Here is a 17,409-nt window from a genome sequence, read left to right on the forward strand (position 1 = left end):
TTGTCCGTTATAATAGATACAATTTGTAGTAACGGTGTAGTCATCTATAGCGTAGTCCATCTACTCACGGCATGCCGTATAAACTTATCACAGCGATTTAATTGATAAATAATAATGTTATAATGGAAATATGTACGGGATTCGAATCACGGTCTAACCATAGCTCAAGGAGAATATTTATCAGATAAACATTACAAGATATACACTCATACGTTACGAGATGTTTATTTTACCATGGTTTTTTTATAATATTTTTATCTATTTTTCGTCATCTGTTCCATTGTTCACAGACATTTTAATACATCAACGATTTATTTAATATAATAATTTTTGTTATTTTGATTCCATCATTAAACCATTAACGAAGCCCGACAACTTTGAGATGTGAACAATTTATTAAATTAAAATAAAATTCTCACCATTTCACAGACAGTAGTTTTTAAAGACGTAATATCGTAACGTCTACGTATAATAGCATTGGTGAATCTATTTAATAATAATTATCAGTATCGAAAAAAATACAAGCCGTAAAAAAGTTAACGATCTTTTATACTAATGTGTTTAAAATATTTTACACCACACTGTTATGAATTATATTACAATGATAATTATAATAATATGTTTTAAAACTAATAGGCTATTTTGGTAACAAAAACGAAAACGAAATTATACAGTCTTGTTTGTTATTGTTCTTAACCGGGAATTCGACAGCACATGAATTAAATGTTAACATACTATACGAATTGACACAATTCCGGGAGGAAGGTAGAATTAATTTTAAAAATACATCGCTTTAGTACGTCATTATTTGTAATTTTTTTCTACGGTTCGCAAAACTATAGAATTTATTTTCTGAGAATTGTCATTAAACACTATCATTTAAAATTCTCTGGCCCACGATATCCGTCATTTTTGTTATTTTTGTCGTATGGAAAAGTACAATGATATTATTATAATTATACCATGGAGATAAAAGCGAATATCAATATAGGACTAAACTCTGCACGTATTGCCCTCGACGAGTACGCTATAGTTGTAAAAAGTACTTTCTAATTCAATTAAAACGTATAAAAACTTATAAAATCGAAATACGATTATTATATTGTATTGTACTTAATATTAATGTTAATCTGCAACATTGACATGTCTTTTAGTTTTCCTGTAGGCATATCTATATTATAATTATTATAACATTAAACGCACACTCGGCTGTAGCACTTGTCGGCGACTATAATCTGTGATCGTAAATAATAAAATGCAAAACATCGAGTCCGAAATGGATCGTTATAATTATTTTAGCTTATTCACCTAAATTAAAAATGCCAGCAACACCAGAAATGTCGCACAGTATCATTATTATATCGTTACGTTATAAATAATAATAATAATAATAATATGATATCGTTTGAGTCGTTGTGGCGAATTCGCGCGACGGGTGGTGATTGCAGTAATGACAGATCGCCACCGAACAACCAGACGAAAACCGATTTTAACCGAGTAAAATCGTATAATGACGACGACGATATACAGTCTAGCGAACATCAATTATTATTAAAGCACTCTGTCGTGAGGTAGCTGCAAAGGAGGAGGAGCTTGTCTATAAACGTGAGTAAATGTCTGTACCTATATCGCACGGGTGCCGATAATGCTTAGGCAATGTTTATTTTATCACGAACCGGGTAAACATATAATTACCTTCGAAAAAACAAGGAATTTGTTTTTAAGAATGAATACTGCAGACGGTCATATTATTATAAAAATGTAAATTACTATTAATATGATTTAAGACATAAGAAAAAACAAAAGTAATTCCTTGTATTTTTCCGAGCATTCGTCAAGTCCACTATACGAAAATCGTCCCTCATATTTTTTTTTCATTATCGTCAAATCAAATAAGTACGCCATCTATCATATTATCATACGATAATGTAACGGGTTTCGTTATAACACTAATAGTACTGATTTTCGGTTTATCCTTTTTTGTTGTTTTTCAGCAGATAGTGGGTTTTTTCAAAAGGGGGGGGGGTGGATGTCGGTGCAGGTTTCGGCTAGGGGTGTGCGGAAAAAGCTCTAAATTCGATGCCGGGGTCTTGGCTGCGCAGTGGATCATAAGCTGCTGCCAAATTGACTGGACCGGCGTCTATCGCAGTGGTTCAGGTACGTTTCAGAGTACACGCTTCGCGTCCGGTCATCGTACCGGAGAGACGGCCTCCGTGCATCGAGTGCCTCCAAGTCGGACGGTGGGCTCCGGCACAGGTTGCAGAACGCACATTGCAGTGTGTTCTTGAACGCTTCCCGGAAGTCTCGGTTGAAGTATGCATAGATGAGTGGGTTCAGCGTCGAGTTGAAGTAACCGATCCAGAAGAGCACGGCAACCACAGACGACGATATGTTGCATGCCTCGCCGCATAACGTCGTGATAACGTACCTGCAAACACATATTTATTTATTATTTTATTTTGTTTTATCATACTGCGGTATAGTAGCACCTTTAATATAACTTATATAAAAACTATAAAATAGGTTCATAAACAAATAAAAAACTAATATTGTATTAATAAGGAATCATTTCATTTGATAGACTTTGTGATTTGGTATAATCATATAAAGTAGAATAGGTTTTTAAATGATCAAGGATGGGTGCTTAACCTAATACCTATCTCACATCGTAAACTACATGCAAAGATAATTATTATTGGTTATCCTTTTTAAGACATTTTTTAGTTATTGTTTTAGTCAAATACTGATGAAATTTGTTTCAATTGCACTCTACAGGGCCTTAAGTTTGTTTTGAATCGATTAAATTCACCACGCTATTTTATAAATTATTTGTATTTACACATTATTTATCGCCATCTAACTCAATCAAATGCAAATAAGACAAATATTTACCTCTTAAAACTTACTAATCATTTTCAATAATCACTAGCTCAATTTATAGTCGATATTTATGTGCCATATCTGTCGTTGATTACTCATTAGCTGAGTATTACTTTAAAAATCAGTCTAATAATTTGTATTGTTAGAGGAAAATATATTTTTTATGATGAAGAAAAGTATGTTCTATTTAATTTTCAAGCAAAAATGTGGTAAACGTAATTTATTTAATTTCATATAAAAAGGTAAAATGTTCGTGACAGAAATCATTAAAATTAATTTAATCAAATCAGCGATCAGGCTGATCAGGGTATATTATAATAATAAAAACGTGACACATTCCACTCCTTAGATGTTTAGTATAATACAACAGTGGAGAATGAAATCATCACCAGTAAAAGAATTCAGTTTTACCGGGATCTGTTAAATCGACCGTTTACATTTTCCATTCGCACAAAATAAACTTTTATAGGTACTCCAAAATCACATTATCCCTTGCTGACACTTGAAATTTCAAGAACGTCGTTAGGTGCCTAAATAAAAAAAGCGGAACGAGACGTAAATAGTTATTATTATTGTTGTGTGCAGCACAATGTAGGTATACCTACAGAGATGCGAACGAACAAGAAACATTTATGACCGCGCTTGAAGATGCTATTCATTTAAAAAATAAATTAGAATAGGTAGCCATTTTATACAACTTATGAGGCCAGCCGTGTGTTTAGTTACACCTATTTTTATGTGCGAAGAAAGAGAAACCCAATTAAAGGAACGTAGACGTACGACTAGTAGTCGGAATGAGAACACTATCTTTTATAGAATACATTTAGTTCACGCTACCATTTTATACTTATCCATGAATAAATGTTTAGGAGATTTAATAGATATATATATCGAACGGACGTTGATAGTTTATCTTAAGTTTATGTTTGCACACTATTATTTACAGTTTACTAACAAAAATCGATTATTAAATTTAAATTAAAGTAAAATACCAGCAGTAATAATGAACAATATTGATTTTATAAACATTATATTTTGTCTCAACCGTCTAATTTATTAAATATTGCCTACATACGTATAATTAAAGTGTAGTTTAATTTTAATAATTTTTAAAATAATTTATTAAGATAAGTTTTTATATAAATATTTTAATGATTTTATTAATTATCTTTAAATTATAAAAATTACAATTTCTAACAATAATAACGAAAAGAAAAAATACATTAATAATCAGATGCATTTCACTTTATACAAACATGCATGTATGTTAATATTTATTATTACTACACAAGATTTGATATAATATAATTGGAAAAAAAAAACAAATCTGTAGGAATATGAATCAGATAAACATTGCGTCACCGATATTTGCATTTTATTTTAACCACGGTATTTTGAGAGAAAATAATATCACAAACTTTTAAGTATTATTATATTTATTGATAGTGCATAACATTTTAAGTGGATGACGTTTTAATCGGCAAATTTATGTTTATAAGTTATGGTATAACTTTACGTGATTCTCCATGGACACGATATGCAAGTTATAAAAAAAGGTTACTTAAAAAAAAAAAAAAACTTGACTAATAATAATTACGAGGTTTTGTAAATATTTCCTGAGGAATCTTTAAAACATTTTATTGGTATTAAACATAAAATTAAAAAAAAAAAAAATAATAATAATACCTATTTTTATGATTTAACTATCTCGGGTGTACGGCAAACGTTTATTATGAAAAAAACTCAAGACAGCAAGCTGCGGGCTTATAATAAAAATAAAAATAAATACTATAGTAATAATGTATGTAGTTTAACCGTAGTCGTCGTTTATGTTTACAAATTATTTCGAGAAAGTACCTGGGGTGCAGTGTTATATAGTACAATAACATTATGTACTTTCATCAACCACCGACCCCCCGCAAAATAATATGATGCGCTTAATTTGTACTAGATGGGCGGCAACGTGCTACAATAATGTTGTTAATTTTCATTGTTACGGTTACGCGCACACACAAGACCACGCGTGTGCAGAAAGCTGACGAGTAAGTACGTTTGGGTTAATTTCAACTAAATCAACGACCCCACTGACAGAGTCGCTATACGCAGTTAAAGTTGAACCACGCAAATGACGGACGTTCTCATTAATTAACATGAGTGGCGATTACACGACGCATACGATTAAACTGCACCGAACTACGTATATTATAACATCAGCAATATAACAAATAACAATAATATGTGTGCACTGGAAATGATAATATCAATTATGGAAATCGTCGTATTTAATAGACTGTTAGTTTTTATGACGTCTTAAAAACGAGTACACGACGTCGTGAGTATTGCTAAACAAATAACAGCAACTAATAACATAATAGTTTATTTTTATGTGTATTAATGTGGTGAAAAACCAAAAAAAAATTCTCAGCGGTCATAAAAACAAGACACTTAAGTGTATTATCTTTTTTCTCGTGTTCAACCTTTATTGAGGATATCTATAAAATCTAAATCCATCCTTTTGAATCTTACTCCAAAGTATTATCAAGTCTAATCGGTTAGATCCACATTACACGCCGGTGCACTGGCCTGATTTTTTTTTATTTGTATAGTTTTAAGGTCACATAAATAATTATTTTCGACGACATATTATATTGATATGATAACATAACTACACTGAACGTGTGCTTTTATATTGTCTTCAAAAATCTACGTTTTTTGCTTCCAGGTAATTATAAGCGCTATGCTATCTTATTTTATGGTTAAATGTGATTTATATTAATATGATATGATAGTTTAATTTGAATTTAAAGCGCGTCGGGCAATGTCAGATCAATCGGACACATGTTTCCTATTGATGTATGCAAACGATTTATTATCGAGTTACTATAATTGAATCCACTGATCATGTATACATATAATTATTATAATAGCAACTAAATACCGCATGTGCATGCAATGGTCTCTAATCCAAAATGTTGAAATAATCTCTCTTTTGGTACAAAACTACACTGTTTGAACTAAAATCCACCACAAGCGAGAATCACGATTAAATGAAGTATACGTCCATCTTGTTTATGTACGATTTAATTCATAATAATAAATTAAATATTTAAGTTTATATTAAAACTGCAAGTTATTTAAAATTTAATTTTTATGAGGCAAGAGTTGTTTATCTTTGAATACTCGTATTTTGACAGGTAATTTTTAAAAGCAAAATACTTATTTTGCTCCATTAAAATCCCTATAAAATAGTACTCGTGTAACCTAAAAGTCTTATAAGTTATAAGCTATGTATAATATTATGTCGGTACTCATACATAGTACTATAATAGTACTAAATTACAATTACATCATGACGTCAAGTCGATAACTAACTTTTAAATTTTTTGTTCATACCAACCAAAGTGTGCGGTAACTTATAATAGGCTCACAAAGCGTGCACTTATTATAGTAACTTGTTATTTTTTTCGCATAAAACATACCTGCTATACCCATATTACATAATGGGTACCCAGGAATTGGGCTACAATGAACTTTTTTTTTTAAAAAAAGGTATATGGAAGTAATTGTATCACTAAAATTTTACATTTATATCAGGTAATTGGGCCATTATTTTAAAGTCGTTTAGGATCATAAAAAACTTGCTGGAAACAAACTTTAATTAGAAAGAATTATATTTTCAATGCAATTAAAAAATATGAAGAAGGGGAAAAAACAGTTTTGAATTTGTAAAATCTGTATCGGATTATTTAATTAAAAATAAATTAATAATTATTTTACTATTTTTTGTGACTAGTTTTACAGTGTATACTGTATATGTATTAAAAAAAAAAAAAAAAAATGATAATTGAGGCACTAAAATTAATAAATGTTATATATTCAATTCATATTGTGTTCCTGTTCGTTATACCTTGCATATTCATGACCTAATATCAAAGTAACAAAATGTGAACAAATTGTGTGTACAGAGCCGGTAGATAAAACGTGGCCTATTACCGATCAACCTGAAAATTTCTAATCGTGAAAACGGATTACGCATGGATATTAAGTCCATAAAATGTAAAATGTGTCGAACAACATACTAATAGAATAATTATATAGTTTTACTGTATTATAATACATCATTGGGCCAGCTAAACAATATTATAATATTATTATAATCATCATCATTGTAATATTACACATAACGACGAAATTAGTTTTAATTAGAATAAAACGACGACCGCTAATGATGTTTTGTGGGTTATGATAATCCGTGGGTTACGATTACCGATATGTGCATTTCTGGCGCGCATAAGGGGCGTGTGGGTCGCCGCCAACAATTAAAACGGAGAGCCGATTATTTCTTAGAGTGCGTGTCAGAGTATTTTTTGCCCCCCCCCCCCCCGTAACGGTCCTTCGATCCTCTTTGCCGCTTATCCCGCCTACGTAATTGAAATGGACGCAGGCCAACGAGCGCATGTTATATTATAGCCACCCACCGACCGACAGGCGAACAGCGGTGGCCCTAACACAAGCGCGACAAAATAATAATTTAATGATGTTTTTTTTTTTTTTCATATCGTTTGGTATTATAATAATAATTTAATATAATTGCAGTATTTATATTTACTCTTGAAACGCGTATACGTGTGATGCCCACCGTGTCGGTCGATTGGAAAACGATTATTGTCGATGAAGTAATCGCGCTGTAGGGGTTAGAATACACGTGTGCGTATAAAAATCAGTTTGGACTATTAAAATAACCATTATTTTATCGATTAATTTAACGATAATATATCAACGACGATAAACGACGACTAATTAAACCTGAAATGGATGCACGATATTTACCGATAGGTATATCATTAAAAAAAAAAAAAATGTAGTAGTTTGCCCGTCACATGTGCGTGTTAAATGGTAAAGCGTAGCAAATCGTATAGCAATAATTATTGATAGTATTATTTGTTAAAATGACGATGCTAAAAGACAAAATGTCTCGGTTTGTGGTAATATGGCTTCAACATAACTAATGTGGATAGAAGAAAAATGACCGTGCGGCAGAGATTTCGATATATTATAAACATAAGATAAGAGAAAAATCGGGAGTCAGCTATTACCAATAATTGAAAGAAGAAAACTCAACCCACGCACGTCTTTCATTTTATTCAATGTATATAGCTTTTGACGCGAATTTCAAAAATTCATGAAATATTACTCGTTTTAAAGAAATTAGAGTTCGTTTGTATTTAATAATTTACGTCCGACTTAAAATATTGAAAACGAAAACACTGTTCAAGTGTTTCCCATTAGATGATTGTATTAAAACTTAAACTAAAGACCTATGATATGGTAGAATATTATTAAATAAGGTTTTATCTATAGAACACGACTTAGTAGAAGAATGTATACAATATACGGTATACCTATACATCAGTATAAAGTTCTCCTAACTGCTAAAATTAAAACAACATCAAACGGCTACGTTTACTAACTATGATGACTTCATCACGTGTTATACTTTTTTTTTATATATATATAATTTGGTCGTTTACTATGTGAATAATATAAATTAATTTATCTTAAAATATATGATTTTATCTTGTAGTAAAAGTTTAAAAAGTAAAATTCATTCAGTAGAATCTTTTTTGACAGTTCTATAATTTATAAACAAAAATATAGTGAATATCACATCACGATATTAATTATGTTTTCTAAAAAAAGCCGAATGTAAAATAAATTTTAAACCTACGATTTTATTCATGTTGCTCTGTTCTTTTTTTGTAATTGGCACTTATTTTTTTTCACATGATAATTTTAATAATTTTAAGTTTGAATTATACACTAACTATATTATTTAATATGTGTTTCAAATATCTGTCTTACTATTTTTTTTATGTCAGTATTTATAGCTGTTTTATCCATGGATTTTATTACATTACAATAATTTCTTAAATTGCTTTTGTTAAAAATAAGTCAAATAGGCACAGTTATTTAATCAATAGTAATAACTAATAACTAATTATTGTCCACTTAAAACGAAAAACATTTGAAAAATCGTATTTATAAGTATATAATATATAATATATAATAAATAGGTGTAATTTTAACTACAATAAAAAAAATATATATATTTTCAAGTTAAAATTTTACCCTTATAAACTTTTTTTTTAAATGTTGACAGTTTTGTATTCATAAACAAACACATTTTTATCTTACATAAATTTAAAATGAACTAAAATAATATTAGAAAAATTTAAAATATCTATGAATAACATATAGGTTGAAGTACCTATATTGATAAAACATGCACACAAAAAAATCCCATAGTATAAAACTAATACATACATTGTTTTTCTCATAATTAAATAAATTTAAAAATTTAAATGTAAATACTTTGGAATTAATTAATATTATATTTTGTTTCAACTTGAAAATTAGACTTAGGCCACATATAAATTCTATGGTTTTGGTAGGCCATAGTTTTGTGCATGCTACAAATGTGTTATCGTTGTATTAACAGATGTGCAAACTTAAACTATTATCTCAAATGTATTCAAAATTAACGTTCAGTTTCGAATCAAGTACTCAATGTACCTATATGTATTCTTATTATTTAATGTACTTGCATAATCTGTATTATTTAATTTGTTGCAAAAACCATATTTCACTATATTAAATGTTATAGTAAGTAAATAATTAGAGAAATAAATAATTATTTATATACTGTTTAATATTATATTATGAGTTATAGTTATGATTTATATCATTTCAGAAAAGTTTGAAAAAAATATATCAAATAAAAAAGATAAACATTTAAGCAAAAACTTAAAAGAAAAAAAGCTAAACAGTTGTTTACTAAACTTATGGTATTAATTATTTTGTCAAGTCATATTTTTAGGGTGATTAAAAATAAAATAATTTCTATTTAATCTAAAGTAACATCCCAAGTTTTATATTTAAATATTAGTTAGTTGATAAATCATACAAAAAAAAAAAATAATAATAATAATAATAATAATAATAATAATAATAATAAATTAAAACGTGAAAAGTATAGTAATATTTAAAGCTCATTTAGTTTGTATATGCTTTCAGTTATTAAAATCAAATTTTATCACAAAAATACTTATAATGAATAATAATATCTAAAGTTTATTTTATTTATGAATTTATAACGCATAAATCGGTTTTGTTTTATTTTTCAGTGATCGTTTAAATACCTACTATGTTTACATCGCAAAATATTTTTAAAGATATACTATTTAGTAGTGTGACATTTTTTCAACAAATTTAAATCATATTGATTTATGAAAAAACTAAGATTAATATTTATCGAGAATTCAATGAAATGAAAAAAAATAAATTGAAGTAAAAATAACAAAATTTCGGTTTTCGAATGCTATATAAAATATAATAGTAATCATTGGAAGCTTTAGATAATTAAGTTTACCTGTATATTGAGTCTTGGGATCCATAGATAAATTTAAATATTTTAAAAATAACGTTTGAGAATTTCTTGAACTGTTGTATAACAATGAGTGGAAAAGGTCTCGCTTTTGTTACATTTGACAGACCAATTCAAGCGAAACCCTTGACATTTCTTTTGTAGAACAACTGTTTTAGATGTTCCAATAATAATAATAATAGTAATAATAATAAAAAGAAAATACTAATAATAATAAGGAGAAGAATAATTAAAATCATTTAGATACTTAGAGAACATGTCATTAATTTTTCTTGAAAAATAACATATTTGCATGTTATAATAAGAAAAATGTAATTCCTTATTCTGGTTAGCTTAATTTTTGTTATTAATAACTACGTTCATTGGGATTTTTAAAAACACATATCCAAGAAAAAATGTATGTATTTTTTTGAACTTATTGGTATGTATTTGTAAAAATGCATAATCATCATACTTAAAAAAAATGTATTGATTATAAAATATAAATACAATAAAAGAATACATAATACAATAAGCATGATAAGAATAGATTCTCATTTATATTTACCTCTACGGAATATTCTGCAACTAATTAAACGTTAAAGTCAATGTAAATATATTATTATACGGATGAACTTAGTTTAGTCGTTCAGTCTGCATGATAAAATGTTTATGTAATTGTGTGCTTCCCTTGACATTTGTAAAATTATTGTTTGCACATTAACTTTATTATATGTAATGACAGTGAGACTATTTTGTTAAAAAAAAACCCCAAAATTACGTTTAAGTCATGGTAAAAATCTAACAAAGGAAAATGTAGGTATTTATTTAAAATGTTGATATATTGTAACATATACAGGATGTAACATATTATTTAAACTGATGGAGCAATGGTGTTTAAATTTAAACTACCTTAAAACTGTAAATCTTAAAAAGAAACTATAATAATATTTATGTAACATAAGCATAATTTTAAAATTCAATGACTAGCGTATTATAATTTTTGGAGAGTATATATTTTTTAATTATTTATTTCATTAATAAAATCTTTATAAATTAGCCATACTAAGCGAAATTAATATACAACTATAGAGCATAACGGAATTTCGATATGTTGAAGTCACCCACTGAAAATAGTCCTGAGGTTTTAATCTAAATAATAATGTGATACATATATCACGACTCCAGTTCTTTATTTAAATATTTTTGTAGGGTTGTTAGAAATTAATTGAAATAGATTTTTTAAATGTATGATATATGATAAATATATATAATATATATAAATGATAGCAATATTTATAGGTGTACTGAAAGTGTATTCACTCTTTTTTTCAGACTGTTATCTAGAATTTTTCATAACAATCCAACAAGACGTTTTTTGGTATTAAATTGTATACATGAATAGGAAGATTATGAAAAAGGTGATTTATTATGGTTGACTGAGGAAGAAATTCTGCAATTAATTAAATTTAAATCTAGTTTAAAATCATAACAAAAAAAAAAAAAATGTAAATGTAAATAACAAAATATCTTTGAAAGCTTTAAAGTTCATATTGAATTAATTATTCAAAAACATTACCTATTTATTTTTAGCTTTTTACATATTAACATGTATTAAAAAAATAAACTGATATGCTATAAATAGTTTTAAACAAACATTCTGGATAATTGGATAGTCATAAAATAAATTATACCTATGAACAAATAATTATTTTACTCTTTAATAAAACTATAGGTTAAGTTTTTGCTATCATAATATAGCCGATTTCATTTGATAATTCAAATTTTTGTTCTAAACAGTAGTAATATTTCATTATAATAGGTGTTTATCATTATCATTAAATTTATTTTTTCTGATAAAATGAAAACCTACGTTTAATGCATAGATACAAAGTATAGAACAATATAAAAATATTGTACCAAAACATCATGAACGTCGTAATTTAAAAATCCAATTATTGACAAAACTATTTAAAAATAATTTATACCAATATAAGTATATTGAGTTATAAATTTCATCTCCCTCACAAATCTTTAATTTCTGTAGAACAACAATATTGATTTGATTTCAGAAAAATATATTAAAATTAAAATTAAAAAAAAAAATAACAATAAAAATTATATTTTGAGTTCTTATATGCTTTTTAAATCAGTAATATAAAATACATTTTTATAAGGTTCTAGTTTTAATGTTTTTTTTATAAATTACATTATATCGTAATATTATGATGTATACGAGTACCTATCATCAATTCAATTTTAAACTAATAGTAAAAATAAGAATGTTAATACCTATAGCCCTTTAGAACTATGTCAAAGAGAAAAATAAGATTTAATAAATATTAAAAAGCTTAAATTTTTACATAAAAGAATAATAAAATAAATTTAATAAGATACGGTGGTGTTGTACAAGACAGGTGTGGAATATGAGATAATATTATGATATTCGTTAAAATTTAGTTTAATCTTATTTTCTTAAATATTTGGCTGTTTATTATAAGAACAAATGAAAAATAAACTTAAATAAAATAATAATTTATATTTTAAAGTGTGTATTTAATAGATTATATACGTTTTTTACCAAGATTACATCTTCGCAAAAATCTGAATAAATGAAAAAAAATTCGTTACAGAATATTCATAATTTAATTTTAGTTATATTATATAGACAAAAAATTCACTCGAGAAATGGACTAACCTTTGAACAAAAAATACATTTGCATATAAACAGAAATAATTACGTTTAATCAAAATATTAATTAATGAAAAAAAAAAAAATACATATTTAGTTTTTTTATTTTTTGTATTCAATAAAAGAAAACTGTTCACAACGTGGTTAATTTTTAATTGAGTTTTGTTTATTTATTTCTTGTTTTCATTCGAAGGAAATTCTTCAAAATAAATACAAATTAAGAAAAAATTTCGCCTCTCTCAATTAAGAACCTTCAATTTAATTGAGTGGTGTAATTGAACAGGAAGAAAATATATAATATTTTCGGAAAATAATTAAACATTAATTTAAATATCAACAGAGAATGGTGGTATCTGCTAAAAATGTGTACGCTCATTTGAAATATGAGATCACCAGTATGATTCTCTATCGAAAACATGTTCTATATAATATATATTGTCTGAATACCAGTGATTGAAGTTCAAAATCAAATTCTTCCGATAATATGTCTGATATCTATTATTTCATGAAGTTAGTCTTTTATTAAACGTTATTTTGGTTTATTATTCTAATCTCTTTGGTATAATATCTATAATATTATATTGTTGCGAATTCGAAATAATTACTTTTATAGTAGTTACAATAGCTTTGATACATACTTGGATAAAAAAAAAATGTCATCATAATCATAGTAGAAAGAAAGAAATAATTGGATATTCTTATACAGACAACTGACTTAGCGGTTAGTGTACGTGGAAAACTGTTTTATTGAATTGATATTATACTTTTGATACCGTAATTGTTGGTATAAATAGTGGTCATTTTATAATTAAACGTTTTAAAAATCTTATTTTCAACGATAATAGCATATGTCAATCTTTTTATGAGATTAATATTTTTGTAGGTAATAGATATTTTAGGGTGAATTAAAATGTAAAAATCAGTGCATGTAATTCCATTAATTAATACCATGTGATAATTAAACTGAGAAATTAATTCGTGTGATAGTTACACAACTAATTATCGTGATAAAAAACGTATTGCTAGTACAACAAAATTAATTATGAAAAATAATATACTTTCAGAAAATAATATTTTTATATTTTGTGACATCACATTATTATGTATTGAAACATTGAATTTCAAATAAAAATATAAATATATTAGTGGACGATGTTTTAAAGGATATTTAAAATAACAAATTAAATATTTTATAACTGATAATATTTTTTAAAAAAAAAGTAAGATATATAAAACTAGATTGATAAAATCGTTCAAACTATTTATTTTAAAATGTAGTGTAATTTAATTTAAAGTTCTGATAACGATGTTTTTTTTTATGCAAAATACAATGACATTATTATGATATAGGAAAAAGAATTTTGGCAATTTGTTTTAAATCATTATAAGTTACATTTTTTTTTTTATATAATATAATATTTGTCTTAGGTATTTTTATTTCTATTAATATGTTGTGTTTTAAATTATATTTTGGGTATAAAATGTGTGATTTCGTGTTTGACACAAATTGTAACCATCGTTGACAAGATTCTAATGTTTTAACGCCTCTGTATTCAGAAAGAAATAAGATTTTCTCTATTGTAGAATTAAAAAAAATATAATAACAAATGAAACCTCATGTGTAAGGATTAATCATTTAAATTTTCCACACATATTTAATTTTGAATTCAATATTTTTCAAAATAAGATTTTATATATCTTTAAAACATGTTACCATAAATCATTGACTCGAATTTTTATAGATTATTTTTTATAAACTTGTTTTATATACCTATCTTTGAAAATTAGGTTTTAGCACATGTTTTGTGTCAATAACGAAACGTCATAATATACTATTATTTTTAACAAAAAAACGGCAATGAAACACTCACCACAAGAAGAAGGGAAGCCAACAAACGATAAACGTGCCCATAATAATGCCTAGCGTCCTGGCCGCCTTGTGCTCCCGTTTCATTTTGATGATGTTCCTGTTATCCCGGGAAGGGGTCGAGTGATGATCGTTGGGCGCCAGCGTAGTCCTGGACGATGACCCGTTTGCGGCGCCATTCGATCGCAGCTGGTTTTCGGCCAACTCCCGGTTGTAGTTTATCTGCTGACCACAACTGATCCTTGCGTGTATCTGCTTCTCTTGCCGGTTCGCCTCTTTGAATATCGCGTGGTATGTGAATAACATAATCGTGCAGGGTATCCAAAATGATATGGACGACGACACGATCACGTACACTTTGTTCACCTGAAAAACGAACGAACGGTTCGTTACGGACAATTATTTTAAAACGAAACACGCAATTCGATTCAATCGATTATTATAATTCAATGCGATATTAGATTATGCTAAGAAGGAAGCGAGCTCGACAGACAACGACTGTGCTGCTGTGCAACGCGTGGGTCTCTTTGATAAACGGAAATGTATTCCGTTTATGTATTCAAAAACGTCAAGTGAATAGTGTAAAAGTTAATAACCTACTAGAATTTATAAATACCTACTAGAAAGTTGTTCGTTTAAAATGTTCAAAACGATCTGCGATAAAAACAATTTTACAAAACGATCTTTCAAGTTTGTGACATTATTGTTTTTACTGTTTAATTACTACATTTTTAAGTTAAAAATAGCTGCACTGGTTACAAAATACCATTGATAAATTATATGCACGGAAACTGGCAGTTTGATAATAAGTTCTGTACAAAAACATCAATAAATAACAAGCAAAACCACTTCTGAAATTCAAATATATACATTATACTTGTGTTTTATGTTCAATATAAAGTCGTTATTCGTATATGCCTATCCTTTAACACAGTTGAAATGATATTATATTTCTTAGAAATGGTACAGCGATTTCAGATGAAATAAGAAAATTTCGTAATATTAGTGTGTGATAAAAGTACAATAAGTTTGAATATAACAAAATAATCAATCGCTGATTCAAAGTGAGTATAACAAGTGATACGATCAATAAAACCCATAAATAAGTAACAATAATTTTTTTTTTATTCTCAATAAATTAAGAACTACCTTAATTGATTTATGAATTGAAATGATTGCCTGTGGTAAAAAAAAAAAAACTCTTTTTTACAGTACATCATTTAGCGGATAATATTTCTAAGCATGTAAATATATCAAAATAAAAATTCAGGTAAGTAGTTTTCGAATTTTGTATTAAGTCCATAATAATAGTTTAGAATATAAATGGGCTATAGTAGTTTGAAAATTGTAGTAATTTATGTTAATATATACACCCTAATTGTTTGTAAAAATGGTTTAAATTAAATAAACACTAGATCAAATATCATTTCTATTTTAGATTTTGGTAATATATTTTACATTGTTGTTATAAAGATTTTAATATTTTCAATATTTTTATTTCAAATCTTTTATTAGGAAGATATAACATTTTTTGTAAAAACATCATATACTAATTAATTTACACTATAAGGTGGGAGGTCAAATTTACAAAAAAAAAGTTTTGAAGTATATTTAAAAATTCTGAAAATCTGTTTAATTTGTATAAATTCATTACTAAAAGAAAAGTTGAAGTTAGCATGTTTAATAAATCATCATATACATATATTATAGAAAAATGAAAATAAATTAAAATCCATGTTATTATAAGATGTAAAATATTGTCAAGACTCTCTCGACAAAATTTTCCATCAGCTATAGAAACTTAATTAAATCGATTTGATTCAAATAAACTAATTGTTGCAAATTCTGATATTTTTAAAGTAATACGAATATAGTTTTCTTTAGAGAAGAAACGAATATATTTACACATTAAATGAAATATTGTTTTTTTTTTTTGTCCATCTAAATTCTAAAATAATTCTATATACAATAATATCATATTTTAACTCACGAATAGTTTATAAATTGGTTTTGGTAATTATTATATATAAAATAAAATACAAACATAGCGTACGAGTAACTATTGATGCATAATTATAGGATTTTTAATTTTTCAGCTTCACTTAAGCAATTAATATATTTTTCCCCTTTTTTACGTAAAACCACGTAATTAAAATACACAATAGAACAAAACAAACTGAAATTGCATGGAATTCAAAACGTCACAAAGCTATTTCATGAGACATTGTTTCCTATGCATTTATTTTAGCACAGTTCTATAGTGACACGAGTCTTTTGTCTGTTTTGTTTTCCGTTTTACTAATAACACTGTCTACGCATAGATATCAGTTTTGAACAGTGTAGTGTGTTTATTTTGTTCACTGCAAAATGTATCAAATATTATATCATTATAATATAAGCACCATCATCCCCGCATTATCCGTTGATATTGAAACGGGCTTAATATGAGTACCATTAATTTATTTAAGTTTTCTTTAATTTCGAAGAATATCCATTGTTTTTATATTGATTATCGAATCAGATAGTTCTTATCTCAAATCTATACTA

At 26.9% G+C, this 17,409-nt stretch overlaps 1 protein-coding gene across 4 annotated transcripts in view; it reads right to left on the reverse strand.

Moving 5' to 3' along the window:
* Positions 1-1,746: 1,746 nt before the first annotated feature.
* Positions 1,747-17,409, reverse strand: part of LOC114127893 (octopamine receptor beta-2R-like) — a 165,179-nt gene continuing 149,516 nt past the window's right edge. For all 4 annotated transcript variants that reach the window (XM_050198885.1, XM_050198884.1, XM_050198883.1 and 1 more), the window contains 2 exons: positions 14,867-15,228; positions 1,747-2,428 (listed from right to left, as the gene is read on the reverse strand). In XM_050198885.1, coding sequence (XP_050054842.1) covers positions 2,107-2,428; positions 14,867-15,228 — 684 coding nt within the window. In that variant the 3' untranslated portion in view covers positions 1,747-2,106. The remainder of the gene's footprint in view (positions 2,429-14,866; positions 15,229-17,409) is intronic.

This window comes from Aphis gossypii, chromosome 1 (genome assembly GCF_020184175.1).
Source record: "Aphis gossypii isolate Hap1 chromosome 1, ASM2018417v2, whole genome shotgun sequence".
NCBI lineage: Eukaryota > Metazoa > Arthropoda > Insecta > Hemiptera > Aphididae > Aphis > Aphis gossypii.